This window comes from Cinclus cinclus, chromosome 18 (assembly GCF_963662255.1).
Source record: "Cinclus cinclus chromosome 18, bCinCin1.1, whole genome shotgun sequence".
Taxonomy (NCBI): Eukaryota; Metazoa; Chordata; class Aves; order Passeriformes; family Cinclidae; genus Cinclus; species Cinclus cinclus.
This window is the reverse complement of record NC_085063.1, coordinates 8,161,346-8,188,024: the sequence shown is the minus strand read 5'-3', so window position 1 is coordinate 8,188,024 and position 26,679 is coordinate 8,161,346. Positions and strand designations below refer to the sequence as shown.

The following is a 26,679-nucleotide window of genomic DNA, read 5'->3' as shown; positions in this document are numbered from 1 at the left end:
ATCAATTGGAAATGAGGAGAGAAGTGCCAAGAGACGTACTGGAGATGTGACAGTAGTCAGGGAGAGGAGGCTGGCGAGGCTGCAGCATGGAGGGAAGGAGAGAAAACACTGAACTAATCCCTGGGCTGTGATGTGGGTGCTGCAGGCGGATGGAGCAGTTGGTGATGCTGGAGAAAGGCTTTGGGATAGCTGAGCTCCTGGGACAGCCATGGGGGCAAGGCCTGGGTATTGTGGCTGTTTGCAAACTGGGATGGGGGAGTTCAGCTGCCCCCAAGTCCAGGTGGGTGCCACTGGTGATGGTGGCAGGGAGGGGAGCTCATCCCCCTGGGTGGAATGGAAAGTATTCAAGGAAAGCAATGCTGGAGCTGCGGGAGGAACAGCACCAGCAGAAGTGCTCCATGCCAAGAGAACCAGAGCTTCAAAGCGGGGGAGGAGGAGGAGAAGGAGGAGGAGGAGAAGAAGGAGGAGGCTCTCATGCGAAAGCAATTTCACTGGACAGAAAAGGCAGCAGTAAGCTGAGCCTGAGCCTGTTTCCCAGCTCACCAAGGGGGAAGGAGCTGAGAGCTGGGATGTGGGCTTGAGCAAGAATTGCCTGAGGTGGGGGATGGAGGGTGAAGACACTTCTGGGCAGCAAAGCCCTGCGGGGCCTCTGCTCAGAGGGAGGAGAAGAGGCAGCTCCTTCCCAAGTGCTCTTCCCTCTGAAGGACCGGGCAAGACCTTCAGAAAAAGATAACTACAAACCAGAGGTTTAAAAATCCCCTAGAAAGAAAGAAGGCAAGCTGCTGCTGAGTGCTGCACCTGGGGCCTGTTTGCTCCTCCTGGGCCTGCTCAGGGTCCTTCCTTCATGTTCACTGTCCCACATGGAGGAGCCAAAGGAGGGTGCCTGGCAGCAGGGGACCAGGTGCCTGTGCTGTTCTGGGGAGGAACCATTGCTGTGAGGATTAGGTCTCAGCAGCTGGAGGCCGGGACAGGATCTTTATTCAGGGTTAAGAAGCATTAGGAAGGGATGATAAGAGTTAATCCCAGACAGGCATCTCTCAGGCCTCCGGAAATCACATCCTTCCAAATCCTGGCTCCCGTCAGGGTGGGCTGGGGCAGGAGCCCAGAGCGCACCAGGACAGGCAGTGGCAACTGGGGGATTGCGCAAGGACTAGACAAGGACTGGCAAGGGATCCAGCCCCTCCGACCACCACTGCTGCAGCACAGAGCTAGAGGAAACACTTGGTCTCGTTCCATACCTCTAGCTCCAGGTGTGGGCGAGTCACTAGGTACCCTGGAGCCTTCCTGTGTGCCCTGCTCCGGCCCAGGATACTCTGCTCTGTTCACCTGCTTCTAATCTCAAGCTCTGCCTATGCTCTCCTACCACCTTCCTGCCCTGCAGAATCAGTCCAGTTTCCTCAACTGTTCTCAGGCAGTCCTCAGACCCTCAGAGCCCTCCTGAGCTGTGGCTGTGCCCCTCACCCTGTCCCCATCCCCGAGAGCAGAACGGCTCATACCAGCAGGAGATCAGGGCAGCGATAAGTGCCCGCCCTTGTTAATAATTAACAGATAATCTGGTACAGATTCTCCTTTTTTTTTAAGTGACACTCCTTCCCTCCACCAGTGCCACCCAAACCGTCCTTCCAAGTGCAGTTCAACAATTAACCACCTGCTGATGACGTGAGCAGAGCCACCAGACAGAAGGGACAATAAGGGGTTTTGGAACAGCTCTGTGCAGCAGTGGGACAAGTGCTGCCATGACTGCCTCTCCTCTAGCAACAAGCTCAACCCCACGGTGGGGGATGCCAGGAGCTCCTGGTGCACTGCCTGGACATAAGGCAGAGGGGATGCCAGGGTGGGTTCCCTGTGCCACTGGCACAGCCACTTACCATTACTGTGGTTGCCTGTCTGGAGGGATGAGGGGGGCTGCAGGCTGCCCCCCAGGGACCCGTAGCCACGGTAACTGTAGTTCAGGCTTCCATTGATGTACACTGGGTCTTGGGAGTAAGATGAAGCTGGCAGTGAGTAGGAGGAGTGGGTGATGGCTGTGGAGTCTCTGGAGTGCTGCTTATCTAGAGCGATCGGTTCGTCCTGCACAAGGGAAACACAGACCTAGTCCAGCAAGGAGCCTGGCTGTCCTCTGTGGCCAGCAGGACCGACAGTGCAGGGAAGCCTGGTGTCCTGTGACTGCAGTGTGGCCTATCCAAACCAGCATTCCCATCCCCACCGGCCTGACATACCATGGGGTTCTGCTCTGCAGCCCCTCAGACTTTCAGAAAGACTTTGAACCCACCACAGGACACTGACAGTTCTGTTCCTCACCCACCTCCAACTGCCAGCACCATACCTGGGAGGTCTGGTAGATCTCCAGCCGCATCCTCTTGGCTGCTTTCCGTGTTTCGCTCTCGCAGGCAGCGGCCAGGATGTTCTCTGCCATGGCTGAGGTCAGGTGAGGTGGAGTAGGCCTGGTCTGCAGGGACACAAGCAGACATCATGCTCAGGGATGTGCTGCCCTGGGCACTGGGATGAGGGGCAGGGCACTGGGGTGGCCACTCACCATCTCCATCCCGTTCTTCTTCATGCGACGGCAGGATTTGAGGTAAGTGCGGATGCGCTTGCGCGCCCGCTCCTGGAACTCGGGGAACTGCCGGCTGCAGGACTCGATGATGGCCTGGATCTTCTCCTTGGGCTGCTTGGAGATGGGAACCATCCGGTCCAGGTTCTCATCCACAAAAAGGCGCACGAACATCTGCAAATGAGAAGGTAGGTGGTGGGAACCCTGAGACAGAAGGCAGGTGGGCTCACCCTCCCCATGGAGCTCTCCTTACATTGAAGGCCTTTAGCCTCTCTGGGTCCATCCCCTCTGAGTCATTGATCTTATCATTGTCTTCATGGTCGTCATGGTCATCATCATCTTCATCAGCTGTGGGGGCCCTGCCGACAGTCAGGTCCTCGGGGCAGCCGCTCACCTCTGTCTTGATGGAATCATAGCTGCCAGAGCTGTATGGGGGGGACTGAGAGGAGACAGGGGTTACCACCAGCAGCTCTCACCTCATGAACCTGCCCTTTCTCCTCAGCTCACTGTATCTGTCCCCTCTCCTGAAGACCCCCCTGCAACCCAGGGAGATGAACCCATGGCCACGCTCCCCTGCATGTCAGCTCCTGCCTGCTTTGGGCAGGGAGCAGCATGGTGGCCTCAGTGAGTCTGTGATAACAATGTGGCCCAATGGCAGCTCTGGCTGGTGGGGCCGTGGCTCTGCCTGATCCTGTGGGAAACACTGCCCAACCCAGCATGAAGAGGCTCCTTGTCACATGGTGACTGGTTCCCACAGCTGCTCAGGGGTGAGGTGAGCCCACTACAGGGCCCATCTCTGGGGTAGCTGGGGTGTGAGGCATGTCCCCGGCTCTCCCAGACCATCCCAGGCCGTACCTCTGCTGTGGTCTTGACCCCGTACTTGACCCTGCTGCGCAGCCCGTCGGCACTGCAGCTGTCAGACTGGTAGGAAGGGGTGATGTGGGCAGGTGTGAGCTTGTCGCAGAGGTTGATGGGCTGGTCGTCAGCTGAGGCGGTGAAATCCATGGGGGCTGCGGTGCCATTGCCGTTCATTTCGGGGAAGGCACTGTCGCCCTGCGTGCTGCTGGAGGTGGAGGGGTTCAGGGTGGAGGAGCCATTCCCACTGCAGCTCTCTGACGAGGAGTCATCTGGGAGGAAGGATGTATGGTCACCCCCTTGGCACCCTACAGCCACCTTCCTGAAGCTGCTCTGGGCTCACTTGGTGGCTGAGTTGCCACTGGGAGCCAGGCTGGCACTGCTGTGCTTTGGGCCCTGCGATGCAGCAAATGGAAGTACAGATGCTGGTGCCCAAGCCTGCAAGGCTACTGTCCACTCCCTCATCCTTTAAAGCACAACAGATGCTGCCGTGCCCCATGCCTGAGCCACCCATCCCTCCGCAGGTGACAGTCCCCATGCCTCCGCCCTCGGCCATGGTGCCTGGGCTTGAATAAGAACTTTGGAATTTGGTCCTTTTCGGTTTCTATTTGCATTGCAGGGAGGAGAAAGGGGCACTGCCTCTCCCTGCCAGGTCCCCTGCCGTCCTCCTGTCCCAGTTTGGAGCTGGGTGTAGTGGGAAGTGACAAGTTCCAGCACTGGTGGTTAAGGGACATGCAGTTCTGCAGAGTTCTGGGCCATGGGGATGACACACAACGACAGGCTCACTTGGGTGGGAAAACCCTGCATCCAGGGTTCCTTGAAGCAGCATTAGGAGTTCTGCTCACAGCTGGCACACCACCCAGCAAGGCTCCTCCTTGGCATGCTGCTGCAGGGAGGGGATAGGGGCTGCACGATGTCCTTCCTGTCTCACTCCAAGCCCAAGTGACCTACACCCTACGTGGACAGTCCTGCTCCTGGTTTCCACATGCCCTAGAGCCATCCCCACAGTATATGCAAGGCCCTCCCCCACCCCCCCTCCCAAACATGTCAGGGCCCTGGCAACGGCGGTGCCATGCACACCCAGTGCACAGATCTTGGCTGCATTCACACCCCAGGCCTTGGCACCATCCCCCTGCCTGTGCCTGCTCCCACCATGGTGACTCCCAAAGAACAGCCCAGCACTGGCAGAGAGCACTGCACTGCCTGCACCCACCCTGCCTGCACCTGGCCAGGGAGCCCAGCCCTGGGGCCAGGCACGACATTTCAAACTGCTCAGCCTGTTCCCTTCCCTCCCCCTCGCCGCAGTAAATCCTTTATTTCATTAGGTGCCTCTGCGAGAGGGAAAGGGTGAAGCACGTGGGAGCCGCTTCCTGCGCCAGCGTGCGCTGGGCGGTGAACAAAGAAGCTGTCGGCAGCGACAAGCAGATGGCCATCCCTGAGCCCGGCCTGGCCACCGTGGGACAATGGGCTGGAACTGTGGAGTGGCCGCAGCCCCGCACCGATGGCCCCTGGTACATGGGTGCCAGGTCCAAAGGTGTGCAGGCGCAGGGTGGCGGGATGGTGCCCAGCTGCTGCCATCCACCCTCCTCCTCCCCCTGCCAGCACCTGCGGGAAACTTTCCTGCAAGTCTGGGCTAGTGCTGCGGTGACCCTGTGGTGGCCCAGGACTTTGTATCCCTTAAAATAAACACACTTGAGGACACTCGGGCACCCAAGCTGACTGTGGGGCCGGCCGGGGCTGCCGCCGCGTGTCCCCAGTCACCCCGCCACAGGAGCCAGTGCTCGCTGCCAAGCCTTGCGCCTGCGCCAAGGTGGCTCCTGGCCCCACGAGCCCCTAAATTAAAAAGTCCCTACTGGAGCTCCCCGCTCAGCAGAGCTCCCTCCCCCTCCTTTCCCTTGTGCTGATCCACTTATTCGTCTGAGCGATGACCAGAGCTGACCTAATCCCCAGGGTGGTGTTTATGTGCCGGGTGCTCTGGGCCAGTGGCAGGCATCACCTGCCCCACCACGGGGCTGGGTCCTGGCAAAAGCCCTTGGTCCCAGCTCTCTGTGCCAGGGAGTGCGGGGCTCCACAGGGGCTCAGCAGCCAGCACTTATCCAGGGGCACCCTCCAAGCCACTTTCCCAAAAGGAGCTCCAGTCTCCTGTGCCAGTGTTTGCAATGGTGGGGCTGCAGTGGGTGGATGCATCTCAGACCACATCCACAGGTTCCTGCTGCATCTGGAGGGGCAGGATGTTGGGGCGCTGCCAGCTCTGCCCCCAAACCCCTCCTGGCCCAGGGCACTGGTCTGGTGCTGAGCCCCCCAGGGTTTTGCTGTCCCTCAGCACGGGTGCAGGAGCAATGCTGGCTTGGCTGTGCCCCCAGCAAAAGCGGGCAGGTGGCTGGAGGCACAGAGGCCTCCCTGCCCAGGATGGCGGCTGTCCCTCCCCCAGCACTGTTCTCTGCGCCAGGGGAGATGGGGCTCCCAGAGGGAGGCTCCAGTCTCATCCAGTGATGCCTCTCGGAAGGATTAAGGAGAATTATTCCCATGCACGGAGGCACGAGCTGTAGGCCAGGCCCCACCATCAGCCTGGGGAACAGCCACAGCAACAGCGCTGGGCCAATCGGTGCCGTGGCCAGGATGATGGTGGGGGCCTCCTCCCTCAGCTCCTCGGCAGCCCTGGCATGGCCACCTGCACCAGCAGGGCTGCGGGCCCACCATGGCACAAAATCCCTGCCAGGCAAGGGTACCAAGAGAGACATCACCTGGGAGAAGAATGTGCAGATGCCCTGAGCATCCCCAACCTGTCCTGCACATCCCCAAACCTGTCCTGGTCATCCCCAACCTCCTCTGGGCACCCCTGCAGGGATGAAAGCATACTCAACCTGCTATGAGCATCCCCAGTCTATCCCAGACATCCCTAATCTGCCCTAAATACCCCCACTCCACCCTGGGCATCCCAATCTGCCCTTGCCCATCCATCTCCAGCCTCCTAACAGCCCCCAACTCTGGCCCCCCCATTCCTGAAGGCAGTGACAGTCCTGCAGTGGCTGCTGACACCAGACAGGATCCTGGGGGTGACACCTGGACCACCCTGATTCCTCCATGTCTCAGGTTTTCTTTTGTGTCACACAAAACACACGCAGCAGCTGCACGTCAGGTTTCCACCCGATGCTGCTGCATTTTCAAACCTTGGGTTTGCTACAGGCAAAAGATACTGCAAACAAAGAGGAAGATCGTCTCTAGGAACCTACCAGGTGGGATAAGGAAATGAAATGGGAATCTAGTATCAGTGGCCAGCACCTACTAAAAGAACAACTTAGTTTATGCAAGGATGGATGTACGTAAATAATGAGGTTTTAAAATCCATGAGCTACAGATATTTCCTTGTTTCTGAATTTTTACGTTATGCTCTCCCAGAAGCTACACACACAAAGTGGTGGCTTAATCTCAGTATTGTGAGCAGAGAAATGGCCACAAATTCAAACTGGTGACTCCTTGGGTCCAAGTAGAAATGGCCACAGCCAGCCTGAAAATGCAGATGAGCTCAGGAGGGAGCTGCAGTTTCCTTGTTGGGATGGATGGGATGGGGATGGGGCTGCTCCCTGGGCTGCTTCACTGAGCTATCTCCAGCCCATTCCTGAGCGTGTCTGCGGCACCCCACAGCAAAGTGGGACCTGGGGGAGAGGGAACAGGAGCACTCCCACCTTGGGTGCTGGGACCAAATTTAGGCTCCTGCATTGCTTTGGCAGCTGTGTCAGGACTCCAGGCTATGGTGGGGCTGTGTTAGGGGTGTGGCTCCATTTGGGCAAAACCCACCAAGCTCCGGAGCTTGGAGAGGTTTTCCACATCTCCCAGCAGTGCCCAAAGCACATGTCAGGAGCAGGGCTCCAGCAGCAGCAGGCGAGCAAGGCCAGGCTGCGCAGCCATGAATATATTCATTATCAACCAGCACGAGCCTGGTGAGCTCCCTGCTCACGGCTGGAGCTTGGCTGCACGAGGAGCCCCTCTAATGAGGATAATTGGGAGCCCCCCTGCTCCACCCCCGTGCCCTAATTGAAGCAGATGGAACTGCAAAAACAATGTCACTTCTAACCGGTTTGATCTTTCGGTTGGAAAACGGGACTATTTCGTTCTCCTGTTTAATCCCCTCGAGCTGGGGCTCCATGGGCTGCATGGAGGTGGAGCAGACCCTGGCACTGTGTGGGAGAGACTGGTGAGGCTGGAGAGCCCAACAGAGGCAGCTGGCTCTGAGGTCCATGGAGTACTGCCCTCTTTGGCTCCTCTGCAGAGGCCAGGCCATGACAAGACACGTGGTGAGGCTGGTGAGGTGGCTGTGGGGAAACAGCCTTGTGCCTCTGCTGCAGCCCCGGCATCTCCCCGGCATCAGCCCAGGAGAGCAAGAAGCAAAATGGCTTCTTGGGCCGCGATGCTGGGGGAGGAGGGGATCAGTCACTTATTAAATGAATTAATCAGGGCTCAGCGTTTTCATTTTGAAGAGGCTGCTGGATTATCCTTGATTTCTGTGGTGCTGGATTTGAGCAGATCAGGAGGGGAAGGGGCGATTTCCAACACCTGCTCCCCGGGAGATTTTACGGCGGGGAAGTGGTTGGGTTTAACGTCTCTGCCGGGGCAGGCCACCGCACCATTCTCCAGAGCAGAGTTAAAGATGAATGGGGCAAATTGTTCCTCCTCCTGTCACATCTCCAGAGCAGAGACAAAACGTCTTTTGACTCAGGAAACAATGAGCTTATGTAAGAGCCAGCGGCCCACGGAAACCTCGCCGCAGCCCTGCACCATGGAGTGGGCCAGGGTCCACCCGGCTCTGCCCACATCCTGCTGCCATGGGACCCCTGGCTGGCCTTGGGGCAGCCCTCCCTTGGCTGCTGCCCACCTGCTTGGGCAGTTGTGGGTGTCACAGCCATGCCAGGTCCCACCCTTGGTGCCCCATGGGCTGTCATGGATCCACCAGCCTGCTATGGCTCCATGGGTGATGGCACTGGTTCTGCCACACCTGAATTCCTGTGGCTCGCGGGTGGGTCTGTCCCATTCCCAGCCTGCCATGGCACCGGAAAAGGATGGAGCTGCACACCCTGGGAGTGGCCATCAGGAGGGCACAGAGCATCCCACCGCTGCTCGCCTGGAACAACAGCCGGGAAGATGAAAAGTGCCATAAATTATTCACTCACAAAAGAGACAAGGAGGGAGAAGAAGGGGAGGAGGAAAGACTGCGAGGAAGGGATACTTAATACAAATTAGAGACCGAGTGGGAATGGGGGCCCCGTGGGGGGGCCACTGTTGGGTGTTACAGCCACACTCATCAGGGGCAAGGGACCAGCACCGCAGGGATCCCACACCCACGACTGGGTGGTGAGTAGCAGGAGAGGCTCTGGCCCTGCACCACTCACGGAGTCAGAGCACGAAGCCTATTTTTTCCAGGTCCTGCCCAGCATTTACCTCCAAGATGCATAAGAAAGAAAAAAGCAACGTGGCTGAGGGCTGCAGCGCACTGGGGCTGGCCAGGTTCCAGTTAAGACGCTCTATTTCCTGTCTTCCTTTGCTAACGCAAACCTCGTTATGTCCCAGACAAAGTGTCCACCCTCCACACTGCCTCCCTGGGTCCCTGCCTCGACCAGAGCCCTTGACGAGTCAGACATCTGGCACGGCCGGACACAATGCGCGTCTGCAGGGAGAGCTTGGCCGGACAAGGCAGCGCTGTGCGGCCGCCTCCCTGTCCCCTGCCATGAAAGGTGTCCCCCAGTGCCGTCTCCCCCCGGCTCCACTGCCCATCCCGAGGCAGCAGCTCCCTCCGGCACTGGGATCTCACCGCACCAGCCCTGTGCTGGACATTTTCCCATGCACCAAAGCTCGTCAGCTCCCACTGCACAGAGAAGCCTTGTCACAAACAACCTCTGTCCCTTGGTTTTCCCTTCTCTTCCCAAACGCTGTTCCTTCTCTCCCACTGCTGCTCCTCCAGACACCTTGCAGCTCAAGGAATGCTTGAGCTAGGAGCTGGCCCTTGCTCACACTGAGGAAGGAGGTGGCACAGACCAAGCCTCTCCTTGTGCCACTGTTGCTGGCAGCCACCCGGATCCTGCTGCAGGGAGGGGACACGCCGTGGCCCCATGCTGCCTGGGCACTGCCTCTCCCCACACCAAAGAAACGGGTTTGGTGGGTTTGGGCTTGATTCATGCTGAGCTGGTGCCTCCAACACAGACCTACCACCAGAGAGACCCTGCTGTGCACCCCTAATCCTTCAGGGACTATCCTCCAGCACTGTGGGGCTCATTCACCCCTCTGGTTGGGGGTACTCAATCTGGGGAGCAAGAGAGGGGCACAGGTGGTGCTGGCTGCTCATAGCCTGGTGATCCTCTCTGCTCTGCATGAAGGAAGAGACCCCCAAAACCCTGCTCCATGCACCAGTAGGATGAAAGCTGGAGCTGAGCTCAGTGTAGCAGGCTGGGAAAGCCACTATGGGCTCACAGTGTCCCTGCTGCACTCCCCAGCCTGGCATCAGGGAAGGACAAATTTCAAAGGACACCGAAAGGAGGGTATTTATCACAGGCCAGGGCCTTTGCTCGGGAGGAGCAGATGTGCCCCTGGAAGAGGTGACGGGAATGGAGTCACCAGCCCAGACTGCTCAGGCAAGGCAGGGACATGTTTGTTGACTCCTGCTATGGAGCCAGCACAGCATAGGGACACCCTGGAGAAAGAGGAAATATATCTCTAATGAAAATGAGATAATCTTGTGTCTAGCTGTAGTAAGGCCTGGTTGCTGGTCCTAGTCTTGTTTAGAACTACGGCTTTCAGGGACCAAAATTCAACACTAGTGCAAAAAGCCCTGGAAACAGCGAGGACTTTGCAGCCTGAGCTAAGCAAGTGTCTTGGGGCACACAGGCCACCTCCTGCACTAGTCAGCCATCAGACAGCTGCCCATGGTCTTCCGGGCTCCCTCTGTGGCTTACAATGGGTGTTTGTATTCACCTGGAGCAGAGTTATGCTGGCTGAGGAAAGCCCTGGGAGGTGTGTGACATCCAATGCTGCAGAGTGGCCCTGTGAAGGGACAGTGAGCTGCCAGCTGTCAGAAGTGAAGCTGTGCAGTGGGACATCACTTGGGGATGGAGCCTGGCTTTTGGTCAGCATTTGGCAAGAGGCTGCTCCTCCCCAGAAAGCTCTGCTGGACTGGCGGTTCAGGGGAGCTGGTGATGTGCAGCACATCGTGGGCATCTCATCAAGTGCCAGCAATGTGACCCTGAACTGTAGGACATGTGCCACACTAGCAGAGACTGCTGTGCTGGGGACAGCTCTATGCCATCCCTGACATCCCAGGGCAACATGTCCAGAGAAGTTACATCCCTTACAAACCCCTGGGACAGAATCTGGAAATAATGCTTGCCCACATGTCCTTGAGGTCCCTCTTTGTAGCACTCCTGAGGAATGCTCCAACACCTAGAAGCCTCCCTGGCCAGCTGCCTCAAGGGATGCCCCCAAGAAGTGTGTGCCTTCACAGTTAAGTAGGTTAAGAAAGTCCTTTCTCCAAGGTCTGGATTAGCCACTGCTGCTCCAGCCAGAGCAAACTCAGCGGGGATGCTGCCAGTCAAGCGAGGACAGCACGTGGGGAATCTCAGCAGAAGGGGATCAGTCCAACATGGTACCATGAAGCAACCCCATGTCCCCCACACAGAGTAAGCACACCATACTCCCAGGAGTTTTCCCAGTTTTTCAAAAGAGGATGGAGAGCAGCAAGCCCTGCACCTGGGCTGAGCACTACTACTGGGCAGTGGAGCAGGATGTACAGCCAGGGACAAAGCAAGGTGGATCCTGTTAGTGGGCAAGACAGAGGCTCTTCTATATGAGCTCAAGCACTTTGCCATGTCACACACTGACGTTTGGGGTCTGACTCCTGCTTTACTTTCAAGAGCACTGCACTCACCATAAAGTCACAGCAGGCCTGGTGTGGAATACCCAGCACCCCTGTGGTGGGTGGGATACTCTGCTCAACCCCACACACCTGGCCAAACTGGGAGGTTTGTAGTGCAGTGCTCACCTGTGGAAGCAGACAGGCTCTGAGGCTGGACAGAGCTCAGCTCAAATTGCCACAGCAACACAGCACCAGGGCCTAGGACCTGCGCTCAGCTGGGACTGGACATGGGACACCTTTAGGAATGGAGATGGGCCCAGACAGCGGCATGGTGCAGCATTCAGGGTCCCTTTGCTCCCAGTGTGTGCTGGCTTCCACAGATGCGTCCCTCCAGGATGTCTGGCACAATAGCTCTGCTTCAGCAGCAGAGTTTGTGTTGATCTTGCTGTTGCTTTGGGCAGCCGGTGGCTTCCTGCAGGCACGTATGCTGTGAGCAACATCCGACTGGGAAGGGATGTTGCTGGGAGCTTCACGTTTTCCGTGCTGGGGCCCGCAGGATGAGTAACAAAGGAAAATGGAAGGAGCAAGTGTGTGTGTTCAGTGTCGCTGCTCAGGGCTGGCTGGTGTGTCCCAAGTCCCACCGTGTGACCACTGACCCAGCAGGAACTCTGGCTCTCCTGACAGTGCCTGCTCTGTCTGTGACCCACTCACGTCTTTGGGTGTATTTTGCTCTCCCTGTAGTTCTGGGGCTGACACCAATTGTAGCATGGCTGTACTGGGCCAAGGCTTCTGGGCACCCAGGACAAAGAAGGTGTTGGCTTTTGTTCCCAGCTGCTTTTTAGACCTCTGATGATTTAGTAGACAATTCCCTGCTCTTCCACCTCTCTGGATTTCAAACTATTCTACTCTATGCCACAGGAGAACACTCGCCACTCCTAGGCCTTGAAAAGACCTGGAGCTGGTGCTTTGGTCCTTTAAACAAGACTTTTTAAACAAGCATGTCAGATGATACTGCTCTCCTACTAGGCAACTCTTCATTAAAACTTTATACTTTAGCAAGCCTTGCACTGAAGACACACTCCAAGCATCACACCCGTCAAACAGCAGCAGGCAGGACCAATTTAGTAACTCAAAAGGTTTTCCTGAAGGCAGAGAGTATCCAGTCCTGAACAAATTCCCAGCTGAAGGACTTAGTGTGCAACCAGATCCCTCTGCAGTGCCAGGATACTCGGAGCTGCGCCCAGCCTGGCTGCAGGGGATGTGTGGGGCTCATTTTAGCACTGGCTGGAGCTTTGCAGGACTCCTACAGGGCACAAGGGACAACTGAGCAGAGGAGATGTGGACAAACTTCCAGCTTGGGAGTACTTGGGCTTGCCCCAGTGCAGGCACACTGCATTGGCAGCTTGGCCAACTGGGTTCCACAGGGGCTCCACTGCATATGTGGGCTGTTTACTCATGTTTTGCACAGCCTTAGCAAGTTCGTGTGAACCTGGAAAATGCATTTGTTTCCAAAAAAAAAAAAAAAAAGAGTTCTTATAGGTTGAGAGAAGAGGAAATTGAAGAGTAATCAACACTTTGTGCACGTTCCCTTCCCCACAGCAGTAATCTGCTTTTCCTCTCACAAGATGCTCCTCTGCTCCATGCTCCTTCTCTGCTCTGTGCTCCTCTCCTTTAACTACTCACTGCCCTCCTGGGTTACCCCTCTGACCTTCTTCCCTTCCCACTCTTGTGTGTGCTCCATTCCTGGGTGGGAGCACTCGTTTGGCAGAGGGACTGACATGAGACAGCACCAGTCTGTATTTAGGGCTCGGATGAAGATCACGGACATTCACCACAAGCACAAAACCTCAGTCCGCAAAATGCTTCTGAAGTGTGACAGCCTACTGAAAATTGCAATTCCTGTTTTTTGGGGGGTTTTTTTGGGTCTCATTTGTCACCTTGGGCTTGGCTTGCTTATTTTTTTGACACCATCACTTCTGATCCACCAAAGTCTACCCAGTACAGCCAATGCTGACACCAGAGACATCTGCATTCCTACAGGACTATTTCTGCTATTTCTGCTTTATTTCTCATCACTGAACCTTACAAAAGAAATAAAAGGAGCCAAGAAGAGACCCAAAGAGGACAACTGCTTCTGAAGGAAAACCACAGGGCATGAAAAATTGGAAGCAATTCCTAAGAGGGTGCAGAGAGAGAGAGGATTTAGATTCAGTGAGAACATCTTGATTTACCTAAATACGTGAGAACCTTATTAAATTACTGTCCTGTTGAATAACAGTGTTCAGCAAAGGGATCAAAACTGTGTCATTCTAGATTGTAAATGAGACTTGGGAATTCAGTTGTGAGGGCTAAGTCACAAGCCTGAAATGTCCCAATGGGAGAATGGCAAAGTTCAGGGGATACAGAGACCCAGTCAGGCTGCAGAGATGAGAGGCTGGGCTTGTTGGGGTGCAGGCTGCAGCCTAGTCCTGAAGAGCCAAAACCTTCTGTGTGAGCAACTGCATCACCACCAAAACACTCTTCCTCCTGCCAAGACACAGACCCCTGGGGCCCTGGGCAAGAAGAAGTGCCCATGTCCATCCCACCACTGGGATGCAGTGCTGTGCAGTCAGGTTTCACATCCTCACCAAGGCTGCCAGGCTCCGGGGCTGGGGCTGGCTAGGGAAAACCAGCAGTTTCCCCAAACTGCAGATTTGCAATGGAAACAGAAATTCCACCAACTCACTGAACTGAGGAGAGCAGTGGCCTTGCTGTCTGTGGGACTGAAAAGAGCAGCGTCCCTGTTGCCCTTTCTGTCTCTACCATCCCTGCCACTGGCCACACCACTGGCTAAAAGCTACCCCAGAGAGACCTGCCAGCACAAACGCCTTTTGTTTCCTTAGGGGTGGTTTTCCAGTCCCCTTTCTTAAAGCAGGACCGACCCAGTCTCAGTTGTTCCTCAAATTCCTCTGTTCCTTCCTGCAGCCCCAGCAGCAGCCAGGCTGGGACAATGAGGGGTTCAACCTCTTGAGCCAAAGCCAGTAACAGTCCAACCACCAAATCTTCCCAAGCATCACAGCAACGAACTCTGACCTGAACTCATACTTCTACCACTTATTTACTTGCTCTTTTATTTTAAGCTTGCGTGTTTCACAGACGCAACACACCACCTCTCTTCACAAAACTCTTCCTCCCACCCAGCCCGAGTGTGCTGCTTTCAACCCTTCCAACTGCCTGCCCCGAGGGAGGAGACACCCACGTTCACCCCGCACAACATTGCTGTGGCTGCTGCAGATTATTCACAATTTCTTGCCTGGGGGATGCAAGACCTGTCAAAAGTGCAGCTTCCCAAACACAGAAACCTATGACTGTGCTGCAAAGCCTTGGCATCCTCCCTGTACTCAGAACAGTGCTCTCCTCATCACTTGGGAAGAGAATTTGGGGAACTGAGTCTTCCCCTTAGAAGGGGAGTTAGTGACTTCTTTCTGCAGGAACTGGGAGACAGCTCCAAGCAGAAGGACCATCAGCTCCAAGCTGGACAGGGCCCTGGCTGAGCAGGAACCCAGAGGCTAAATTGGAAGTACTGGAAGCCAGCTCTGAGCTGATATGAAATCCATCCCACAGGTGGGACACCTGATCAGAAAGGACTGGTTAATGTTTAATAAGTCACAAAAACATCCTGTGGCAGAGGTGTGGGCTCTTCCCGCCTGCCAGGGCACTCACCATCCTCATGGCCGTGCAGGTTCTGTGGGCTACGCATGCTCTCGTCCTGGCTGGGGCTCAGGCTGGAGTTCAGGTGCTGGTCAGCTGAGATCCATGTGGAGTCGTTCATATCAAAGTCCTCGCTGCTCACCGACGTCTCATCCTGGAGGCAAACAGGAAAGGGTTAACTCATGGAGCTATTTCCTTTCCTCTTTTCTCTGGCTTTAACATCTCCTCAGCACACTCTTTCCTAAAAACAATTGGGTGGGCAGCTCCTGTTCCCCGCCCTGAGAAGCCTTGCTGGCCCCTTGGGCTTCCCAAGGCCACAGCAAGCAGCCCTTCCCTGTGCAGGGCGAGGTGGCTGCCCCAGCGGGGACCAGGGCTCTGCTTCCTGCCTGAAGACTTGCCTGAGCAATGGCACTGTCTCTAATTGAGGACAATTAGAAAGAGCTCACATCCTGTAGGAGCGGATGGCTGAGCCCTGGAGTTTACCCTTTAATCTCCATCCACCCCAGCGTGCTCCTGGCGAGGCAGCAGTGTGGGGGAGCTGAGGACAGGCAAGAAATGGCTCCATAAAACAACTTGGACTTTTCTGAGATCAAATCATCTGCTACATGAGGAATCACCACAGGACAGGTAGCAGCAGGAGCAGCTTCTGGACACAAAGATCTGCACTGCCTGATGCTGCAGAGGAGGCTCCTCCAGACCTCTCCAGAGGGATACTGCTCTGATCAAAAATGACAGCACACACCTTGGGAAGGGGCTGGAGGAGCAAGATCCCAGTGATGCAAGGACACCCCGGCTCAGGCCAGGGACCCCAGCCAGCCGCCTGCTCCCTGACGATGGCATAGATGACATTCCTCTCTCCCACTTCTGCAGCTCAAAGGACATTTTCTCTCTCCCTCTCTCTCCCTTCTCACTAACCTTTACAGTACTTTGAGACACAGCCCTTGGATCGCTTCCAGCACCGGAAAGGTCAGCCACAGGATTTCAAAACCATCATCATAAAGGCAGCACTGAGATCCTGAATGAGAGGAGGGGCTGTGGGACCTCCCCAGGCTGAACTCTCCCAATGCAAAGCTTGGGAGGAAGCAGATACGTGTTCCCTTATGGACACGGTCCTGCTGGTGATCCCTTTATCTGCCCTCCTCTCCGTGCTCCCCTCCCAAAGCCAGGGGCACAGACAGCCCTGGGGTGCAGGGGAACACCGAAAATGTTTCCAGAACCACTTTCAACTCTGCTTTCCTTTGATTGAAACATTTCAAAGGCTTGTAAACCTCTCTGCTCTTATTTTTTTTACCCTCCCCCTGGTCCTGAGATAAAATACAATCCCGCTCCCTTTCCGTGTAAGCAGTAATTGGCAGCACCCCTCCAACCTACGCCTGCTCCTCATAAAAATGGCCCCGTCCGGCTGCCGCTGGCTGATAGTTTTTATTGTGAACAAACAAATGTCTTTAAATACAGGTTTGTGCTTTTCCTCCCAGCTCTTCGTCCCTGCAGACACATCTGCTGGCTCAGGGCTTGTGCAGCCCCCAGCCCACTCTGTCCATGTGCCTCCCGGGGAGTTTCCTGGAATTTATGGCTTGTGAAACCCTGCACACACCAAGGGATGGACTGATGGATAGACGGACAGGGCTTCAGATCCACGAATGCCCCCCACAGGGAGACCCTGACCCCAGGACCATCAGGTGTCCCTGAGCAGCCCCCCTGTGCCCAGGTGGAGCTGAGCAGGAGGGCATAAGGTAAAGACAGGCACATCATCCCTGGCTCACAATAGCTTCACTGCCACACTAGCCACAAAGCAATCCTGCCTCTCCAGAAACTCCATCTTGTACGTACAGGAACAGAACTGCAAAGGTCTCCCTGTTGCAAACTATAAATAGTCTCTTTATTATAATCATTTGCAGGGAGGCAGCCACCCTAATATCTGGCCTTCTTCACAAGGCTTACTTAAGATTACTGTCAGGCTTAAGAGACAAATGCAAATGCCAAGGTCCTTGCTGCCCACAGTCTCTCACCTGTCCGGTGAGGAGGAGGAGTCCGGGGAGCGACCCACGATGTTTTTAGGTTGTTCAGGCTCAGCTGCAGAGGACATCCAGCCTCAGCACCCCAACCACAACCCAGGAGGCATCACGTTCTCCATGCACTCACACATGGGGGAGAAGCAGTGACACGAAGGATGCCTCGCATGCACATGCAATGTAAAGCACCTTATAAATGTGTACAATTCTCTCGAGGTGCAATAACATTTGCCTATTATTAGAAATACTGTGGCTATCAAACCAGAAACTGATAAGCTATAAATGACTCAAGTTAAACAAGGCTGTCACACGTTCGCCAGTCTAGGATTCAGCCACCAGCAGAAAATCACCCCCTGCTTTCCAGCCAGATCTTTCGGCTTTCCAGCACTAATACTCTTGGCCAAAATGCCAACAGGATGAACTTCCCGGCATCTCACAGCTCCTACTGCACAACCCACCCCAACAGAATGCAAAGCCAAATGTGCAGGTGGCAGCAGGGAACCCTTCCTGGCAGTGGAAACTGTGGAGACAGCATCCACTGCCTGCTGGGTCTGGGCAGCCACCCGGCTCTGCCCACACCACAGTGCCCCAGGAACTCCTCACACCTTTGTGCCTCTTTACTAAAGAAAGAGAAAAGCCTCAGCCTCAAGTGTGCCTCTGGCCATCCTCATCACTCCAGCTCTGGCATCCTGCACTAGCCCTTGGTTGCATTCCTCACTGCTTGTAGGGACAGCAGAGGCCACCAGCAAACTCCTGTCTCAGGACACCCCTCGGAGACTGAAGGTTAAACATTGTGACCTCCAAGCGCTGCCCATGAACTGCTGGCACTGCCTCCTCATCCCAGGGACAACCCCAGGGACAGGAGGCCCCAGCAGCTGCATCCAGAGTACCAGCTGCCCAGCCACAGCCCAGGACCAGAGGGACAGCAGCACAGCACAGCACAAATCCAGCCTCAAAGCACAGGACACCAGAGCAGGATCAAAATTTCTGGCTAGGTGGGAGCTCTGAATCTCCCTGGATGCCAGTAAGCTGGCTGATGGTTGAGCCGTGCAGTGGGCTCCCCATTCAGCCAAACAAGGAAGCATTTCTCAACAGCAGCAACAACCATGACTCGGAGCAATACGGTAAATCTAATCTACCCTTCCACCCTCTTTTGGCTTGCAAGTCAGGCAGCTCATTCTTTTTCCTCTCCGAGTTCTCAGGAGAATTCCCTCTGCTAATTTCTTCTTTCCTGTAAACAAACTTCAAATGAAACTTTCATTAGAAAACAGAATGCAATCCATTACCAGTGCCTGTCTCAGGACCTGCTGCCTTTTCCCCAGTTCCACACCACTCGTGGCACAGATGGAAGTGCCACTGGCGCCCCAAGCAGCCAGCCCAGAGCCAAACCCTGAGCACCAGCTCTGCTGCTGCCGCCCTCCTCCTTCCTGCCTTTCCCAGCTCTCGGGAGAGATCTCACCCCGCAGTAAAGTCCCATCGCTTTGTTTCCAATGTTCAAGGGACTGAGCGATCAAGGGTCAAGCAGCAGAGCTCCTGTCTGCAAGGGGAAGTCGGATCCTGCTGCTGCACTCACAGGGCACACCCAAACATCGGAACAGGGCTCCCGGCACCACTCAGGGTTTGGAAAACAAAATCCCTGCTTCTCTCCTTATCTACAGCCCAACATTCACAGCTGCTCTACAGACATTCACAGCCAATATTTTCTACCCAGCAGAGGCAGACACTCACATGTGCAGGGCTCACACTCCACATTTCTGTCCCACTTTCCATTCACGATCTTCAAGCAGTGTGCCTGCAAGCGTCCGCTGAGCTTCCCCAACTTCACTGCGAGTTAGAAAACTACTCCTCGTATTATAAGCTGGAAACTCCGGGTACTGACAGCCACCCTGGCTGATCCAAGAACACAGCGAGCCGCTGGCAGATCCAGGAACCTAATCAAGCTCTCCGGACTGCAAAGCTGTAATTGCTAGACAATGTTTCTTCACCAAAGCTCTTCCCTCCTGGAGAACAACCTCCCACAGCACGGGCTGGAGCAGGGCAGGGGGGGAAGCTACTCTTATAACCTCGTAAATATATGCAAAGACTATCGGTAACCTGCTTATTTTACAGGCTCAGTTTCTCGGGGACTGCCTTGCAGTCTCTCTCCAGTCATTTACATGCTGTGCCTCACGTTTAATATTCCAAGCTCCGAGTCTCAGGACGGTTTATTTTCTCTCTTTAAGTCCTTTTATTTTAAAGCATGTCCTTTCACGCCACAGCCTACTATCCCGATGGGATTTCCTTCCGCGGAGCAGGAACCGAGGCTGTGTGCCGCGCAACCTCCCCAGCACACAGCCACGCTCAGCTTCCCACCAGAACCAGCCGTGTTTTTAGAATCAACAAAAGGCAACGCGTGACTGCCAGCCCCCAGAGCTGCTCCACTGCCACGCCGGTGCCGTGCACGACCTACCCGGCACAGGCAGACCCCAGACCTGCCAAACCTGGCCAGGGCAGAGCTCCTCGCACCGTGACCCCCGGCAGCGACGCGCAGGGACGAGCTCTCAGGAAGGCAGCCTCATCTCCGTCTCAGCCACTGTTTAAACCCAGCCCTCTGAGCATGCCAAGAAGGTATTGAACCAGATTTGACCCTAACTTAACCAGTTCAGCGCAGAGAAAGGCTTACTAATGGAAGATAAAACACTCCGGGTCAAAGATTGGTACTGCAGCCACGAATACTGTGGTGGTCATCGCTTCAAAGACGCGAGAAGCCTCACAGCACACGGTTGTACGCGGGCTGTGGTGGCGGTGAGCTGTGACTGCGCTGCCTACTCGTGTGTACAATTCCCACACCAAAGAGAATATCCCCGGCGCTCTTTGTCAGGTCACTTACGTCCTTATTTACCGCGATTTCTGCCGATTTCTACGGGACCCGACAAAACCCGAGTAATTTCTTAGCTCCCGAAAATGGGCAAAACAGTTAATTTTAACGGCAAACGGCAAATGGAAGAGGAAGGGAAGCTCATCCCCCTTCTCCCCCTCCCCCTTCTCTAAGAGCTCTTCTTCTGGGAACCCCCCGAGCATTCCCACAGCCCGGAGGCGCAGGGAGCTGCCAGGGCGGGGGGCGACCCCGCAGCCCCTTCCCGGAGCCGCTGACCCGTTCCTGCTGTTCAGCGAGGAGGTGCTGAACGCGGGGCAGGGGGGGACCGGGCTGCACGACTCCCACCACCACCCTGGAGCCCCGCACCTGCCTCCTCCGCACCTGAACTTGCTCACAGGCGTTTGCTTTTCCATGCGAGGTGGGGACGGTGCCTGATACCGCGCGGTGTGAAAGGGCACTCTGCTCTTCCCCCAGCACCGGGAAGCGAGAGTCCGGGGGGGCGACGGACCCGGTTTTGGAGGCGGTGGCCAAAAGAAGCAGCGCTGTGGGCTGAGCGGCCGGGGGTCCCCGTGTCCCCACCCTCCCCGGCGGCCACGGGACCCCGGTGGGACGCGGTTCCCACGCGTGTGTCCCCGCAGCACCGAGGTGCGAGGCGCCGGGCGAGAGTCCCCGTGGCGGTCCTACCCCCACCCGCAGGTAAATAGATACACCCGCGATGGAGCCCTGCCCGCGCGTGTGCGGGGCTCAGCGTGCGGCGAGGATTGACACGTAAGTAGGGCTTTACCTCCAGGGAGGCGGCTATTTCCAGCACAATCCCCGCCCGGGGCCGGGGCTGGTGGTGATGGCGGCGCAGGGCCGGTGCCCGGGGATGGCCGGGGACGGGAGCGCTCCCGCCGCCGCCTCCTCCCACTTTCTTCGGCGCTTTTGTGCTCTTCCGGGCGCGGGGAAGCCGCGCCGGGCGCGGGGAAGGACGCGCCGCCCTCCCCCCCCCGCCGCCGGGCAGCCGGGCGGACGACCCGCAACTTCCCGGGGCCGCGGGGCGGCCGCTCCCCCCAGAGTTGGGGCCGGGCCCCGCGGCCACCGCCCCCCCCCCCGCCCCGCCCCGCCCCGCCCGCCGGTGGCCCCCCCCCCTTTCCTCCCCAGCCCCGCAGCACCGCGGCCGCGTGGAGCCCCCGAGCATCCCCCCCCGCCCGCCGCCCCGGGGGTCGGTACCGGAGCCCCCCTCGGGCGGGCGCCTACCTGGAGCGGAGCCCGGGGCCTGCCGGCCTGCGCCAGCCCGGCGGCGCGGCGGGGAGCGCGGGGCGGAGGGACGGAGGGACGGAGGGAGGGGGCCCGGGCTGGCGGCGCTCCGGAGAGGCTGACAGCCAGCTGCTGCCCGGGGAGAGGGGCCGGCGCTGCGGAGCGCGTCACTCCCGGCTCCCGGGGGGGGGGGGGGGAGCCGGGGAGACGGAGGGGGGCGAGCGGGGCCCGGCCGCGGGCGGAGGGGGCGGGGGCGGCGGGGGAAGGGGAGCGGGGCCGCGGGGGGCGGGCGCACCGGGCCGGGCGCGGCGGGGGGCGCGGAGCCGCGCCTGGAAGAGCACATTGTGGAGGGCCGGGAGGGCCCTTTCCCGGGAGGAGACAATGTCCAGGGCCGGGCGCCTGCTGGAGGGCGCGAGAATGCGCGGCCGGAGCACGGTACGGATCGGTTCGCATCGGCCGGGAGCGCCGCTACCCGCCCGGGCATCCTCCGTTCCGCACGGCCCGGGGGGCTGCAGCCGATCCGAGGACCCTCCGCTCGGCACAGCACCGGGGGCTGCCGCACGTCTCGGCCCGGTCCGGGGACCCCCTGCCCGCCAGGCTCGGTACGGCCCCGGGAGTTCCGTCCCTGGGTCCGCCCGTGCGCGGGTGCGAGTGCGGGGCCCCTGCAGCGAGCCCTCGGCGCGGTGGGGTCCCGCAGCCCCTTCCCCGCGCGGTGGGTGCCGCGATGCCGAATCCTTTTGTTCCTGATAATTCTCCCTCGCTCCGCGGGAGCAGAAGGACCCAGCGCTGCCGGCAGCACTATCACCCACCGCCGCAGCCTCTGAAGGCTGGAGCAGGGCTGTTGGGAAACCTTGCGGCTTGCCCAGCACAGCTCTGGGCCGGGCACCGGCTGCCAGATCCCCGGGAAGACGGGGATGCTCTGTCCCAGCACTGGCAGGGCAGTGCTCAGGGTCCCGGCATGCCCCAGGCTGGTACCCACTCCCAGGCAGTGGGTCCCGGCTCCGAGGGCAGTGGGTCAATGACCTCTGTGTTAGTTTGGGATCACCATGATGGGACATCTCCCCCACAGTGATGGGCCCCAGCATTGCAGCATCTCCCCTTCCCAGCCCACCTCATGTTTCACTATTTAATGGTTACAAAGGAAATGGTTTATGAAATAAACCAAGTGTAGCAGTTCAGTGTGGAGCCTGCAATAGGCTGGCACCAGAAATGGTGCCAGAGCCAGGATGGGAACTGCCAGGTTTGGGCTTATGGCTTGTTAGTGCGGATGTCCACTTATGATGTTATCTGTTCCAGTGTTAACCACCTCACTGCCAGGGAAGCAGGCAAGGGAAGAGGGTGGCTCAGGAAGATCTGAGGCTAGAGGTGAAAATGGGCATCATTCAGTACTACATTTCCATCTCCTCCAGGCTGATCATGGAGCCAGAGGCTGAAAGACAGGAGCGAGAGCCCTGGGGGCCTTCCGCAGGAAGCGGATGGCTGGGAGGGCAGCGGGCTGGGAGCCCCCAGCCACAGGGCCTTCTCTGCCCTCCCAGCTCCATGGCTGCTGCTCCTCCCTGAAGCTAAAATAAAATCCTGACCATTTAAGGTGAACAGGAGCCTTGCGGAGAACCTCAGCAGAGCGGGCTTTAACCCCTTCCCATTGCTCGGCTTTGTTTACTCCTTGCACTTCCTTTGGCTTCAAGCTAGACCGGCTGAAAGCCATTTGGGAGAGCACATCCCCTGGGACCAAAGTGCCTGCCTCTGTTTGGTGAGCTTGCAGAGGACACAAACTGGCCAGGATGAGAGCTTGAAGCACAGTCACTATTCCATGCTGCCTCACCATGTGGACACTCTTATTTTGTACTAAGTGCCTTTGTGTGGGTTAGCTTAATCCACTTTGGAAATGGATTAACCTAAATTTCACATCCGTAAACTTAGTGTGGAACAGTTGGGTCCACAGAGGGAGTGAGGGAGGGGAAGAGTCATTCAGCAAGAGCTGCTGGGCAGGAGCTGTTCCCCGCACAGGAGAGGGGTCCTGACCCCAAGGGGGGTCACCACTGTTACAAGTAGGGTCATGAGCCCGACAGAAATGCAATTGTTTGTGCCAGCGCGCGGGGTCACGAGGCTGGCAGAAGTGGGGCTCACCAGCGGAAGAGGGGCTGCCTCCAGAAACAGCCAGGGAAGCTCTGGGAAACAGCCCAACAAGCACCCTTCTAGTGGGTATTTTTCAGATTCAAATTGTCTAGGGGGAAATAACTGCGGCAATTAAATATAGAATTGGTAATAATAATTTATCGAGTTGTCAGGAACAGGGGTAAGTGCCTTATGAGATTACACAATAAAAAAACGCACACCATAACAAACCAATGCTGCTGTTACTATATCATATATATAATATACATCAAATATATTATTTATAAGTCGCTTCCTTCCCTCTCTCTTCTCAATGAGTTCATTACCTCTGGTACCTGCCAGCCCCCTCACATGGACACAGATCTGCCCATGCAGAGAGCCTGGGCCTCCCTGTCCGACTGTCTTGGTCCAGCAGGGTCCTGCTGGATGCCATCAGAGCCGAGCTGCAGGTCCTGGGAAGAGCCATGTCTCAGCTGTGACAGCATCCACACCACAGAGCCTGCCCTCACACCAGGCAATGATGCTTCCAAGGGCATCGCTAACGATGACCCGACCTCATCTGTTGTCATTTCCTAAGGCAAGGCTCCACAAGAATACCAGGACCGCTGTCAAACCCAGGAACAGACGACATTTAAGGCACTGCAGGAGCTTAATTGAATGGTTGTGGTGCTCGGGGATTGTGGGCACAGGGATCTAGTGGAGGGAACAGGGACTGCAGGCTCTGGCCATCACGCCAGAGGAGTCACTGACTCATGGACGACCTTGTGCGAGTCACTTGATGTTCTTGTGCCTCTGAAAAGTAGGTTAAATAACAAACGGGACCTCCTGCATTGGGTCCTCCGTGACCATCAAACCCTGCTGAGGAATAAGCAGTGAAATGCCATTCTCTCGGGGGCAAGGCCAGGAAGGAAACGGGCAGGAGAGACTGAAGGAGGGCATGGCATGAGGGGCAGATACAGCTTTTATCCACACTGTACCTATCTGCCATCCAGAGCAGAGTCAGGGAAAAAAAGGAGGGTAAAGATTTGGGGAACTTCATTACAGTTTCTTGTGCGCTGAGGGCTGTATTCCCACTTCATCCTGATCACTCCTCCCTTAGAAGTAGCCGTAGTTAGCATCTTGCATGGGCATGAATAGAAGGGTGGGTTTTTTTTTCTCCCAGGAGCCAAGACCAAGAGAAGAAAAGGAAATACAGCTCTGTATTACAGGGTACACCAGTCACTGCCAAATACAGGAGGAGGAAAGGATGTTTCTGCAGATAGAATTTTCTTCTGGAGTACAGGGAATGGGGTGTTTGAAGGGACAGGTCCCTGACAGTCAAATGTCCCCTAACATTCATTTCCACTGCCCAAATCCACAGCCCCAGTAGCGATGTCTGCACTGCTCTATACAGTGAGGACAACCTTCACAGCTGATCTCTTGGCCCCCCCTAAATAAGAATTGAGTAACCATAAACAGAACCCCCACTAAACCCATTTTAGGCTATTCTCAAACATTCCACACGATTCAGAATCCATCCTTGTGAGTAAAACTAACTCCTCAACTCCATCTGTGCACACACAACTCCTGGTGTGGGTCTGAGGGGTGTGTTCAAGCAGACAAGGTACAGACCTGCCCGTGCAGGTTGAACAGCACAGGAAACAAAAGCAAGCACACAATTCAAGGTTAAAAAGCTGAACCACACAGCTTCATCTTCTGTAATAACGGAAATCATTAATAACAGTTTGTGCTCTCAAAGTAGTTGCCATCCAAGCTCTTGAAGAGCTTTATTAGTGAGCAAGACCTCAGAAGTCTCTCTAAGGTATTATCCCCTTTTTAAAGGGAGAAGGCAATTAAGAAACAGCCATTTGTGTGACTTGATCAAAGTCAATGTACAGCACACCAGCACCTGAGCTTTGAGGTGATGCAGAACAGCCCACCATGCACAGCTTTCCACAGGAACAGGACAGATCCAACTGGATCCATGAGACTACTCTATGTAGTGTTTTTATCACTCTGAGGATGACATCTTTACTTTTTCCCCTGGAAATATTTCCCACTTTAAAGGTCCTGAATCAAAACCTTGTTTCCAGTTCCACCAGGAACAGCTGCCTTCAATGCTGGTTAACACACAAGCAAATGGGCAGCAGCTCTCCTTACCAAACAGGGAATGTACTGGGAAGAAATGAGGAATTAAAGAGAGGTTGTGTGGCTTTTTGCCCTGCTTATTCAGTGTTCCCAGACACAAGCTCATGCAGTTTGGCTGTAGCAGGCTTCCGAGACCAGGTAACAGGCACCAGGATAGGCGTGTGTGGTGGAGAGTGACCAGTCCCAGTTTCCCATGGGTGGATCTGCATGACAACCACAGCTCCACTGAGAGCCAGAGAAACTTCTAAACATCCCCCAGCCACTTCTCCAGGACCTTAGCTGAGCTGCACAACACCATAGGGAAGCAAAGAGAGAGTGGGGAAGGGACCACTGGTGCCTGATAACGGACTGGAGCTGTCACATGCAGCAACTAAATACACCTGAGTTGTTCCAGGGGTGGATTATCCCCAGCATCACTAGAAACAGGCAATACCACCTCCTTTCTTATAGAAAATAGCATGATTAAACAAAACAACAAATAGTTAGAGCCTTGGCACCACTTCTCGCTGGAAGACAAGAGCTACAGTGGCAGGATCGACCCCGGCCAGCCCATGTCGGTCTCACACTGTTTGCTCACAGCACACATCATACTGAACAAACAAAGCTCACCTGGAACACCTGGGAAAAGTACTGACACATCCACGCAGCGGGAAATAATAGCTCCCGAGTTTTTACTAGCTGGGAATGTCAGACTTAATTCCCAGTGACAAAAATGAGTTGCCCTTCACTGAAAGCGACCCATTCACACCAGGGTGAAACCAGGCTAAATGAATAGGTCATCTGACCTCCTGCGTCTCATGAGCCGTTCGGCCAAGGATGAAAGTTTTGCTAAAGCATCTTCGCCAGTAAAGAACACTTGTGTGACAACTGGACCTGGATTTGCCTGGACGATCTCTGTCGTTAAGAGCAGATCCGGAATTTCCCAGGCAAGGTCGGCTCCCGGCGGCAGAAGATCTGTCCCCACTAGAGGGCTGTGCAGCCGAGCCCGCCGAGCAGCGAGGAAATTTGTTTCTAACTCGGTGTCTCCCTGTGCCTACGGCCAGTGGTCCCTTCTGTGCCTAAGGTTGCGTTTAGGGAACTTCCCTAGTGCTCAAAAACGACTTAAAAATTAGCAACAGGAAACAAAGATCTTCCCATACCAAGACAAAGACTCTTAAATGAGAGCAGTCTAGAGCTCAAGTCAAGTTGATCTAGAGGTATTTATTCCCGGAGATGTTTAACACCCTCTTTAATGGACTGGGAAGTACCTTATCATCCTCATGTGATGCAAACGCATCATCCCACTTCCTTTGAAGTACTGCCTGCTTCTGCCTTCCTCACTTCTGTGAACACACACAGCGTTTCTTCAGGATGCCTTCATGAAGCACTCAGCTAAATCCAGGTCCCAGGG

At 56.1% G+C, this 26,679-nt stretch overlaps 1 protein-coding gene across 1 annotated transcript in view; it reads right to left on the bottom strand.

The window, feature by feature from the left end:
• Positions 1 to 26,679, bottom strand: part of NOL4L (nucleolar protein 4 like) — a 58,772-nt gene that overhangs the window by 1,261 nt on the left and 30,832 nt on the right. Inside the window, exons 5-10 of the mRNA XM_062504975.1 lie at positions 14,952 to 15,093; positions 3,410 to 3,681; positions 2,808 to 2,993; positions 2,537 to 2,728; positions 2,327 to 2,449; positions 1,869 to 2,070 (exon numbers count right to left, since the gene is read on the bottom strand). Of these exons, the coding sequence (XP_062360959.1) occupies positions 1,869 to 2,070; positions 2,327 to 2,449; positions 2,537 to 2,728; positions 2,808 to 2,993; positions 3,410 to 3,681; positions 14,952 to 15,093 (1,117 nt within the window). The remainder of the gene's footprint in view (positions 1 to 1,868; positions 2,071 to 2,326; positions 2,450 to 2,536; positions 2,729 to 2,807; positions 2,994 to 3,409; positions 3,682 to 14,951; positions 15,094 to 26,679) is intronic.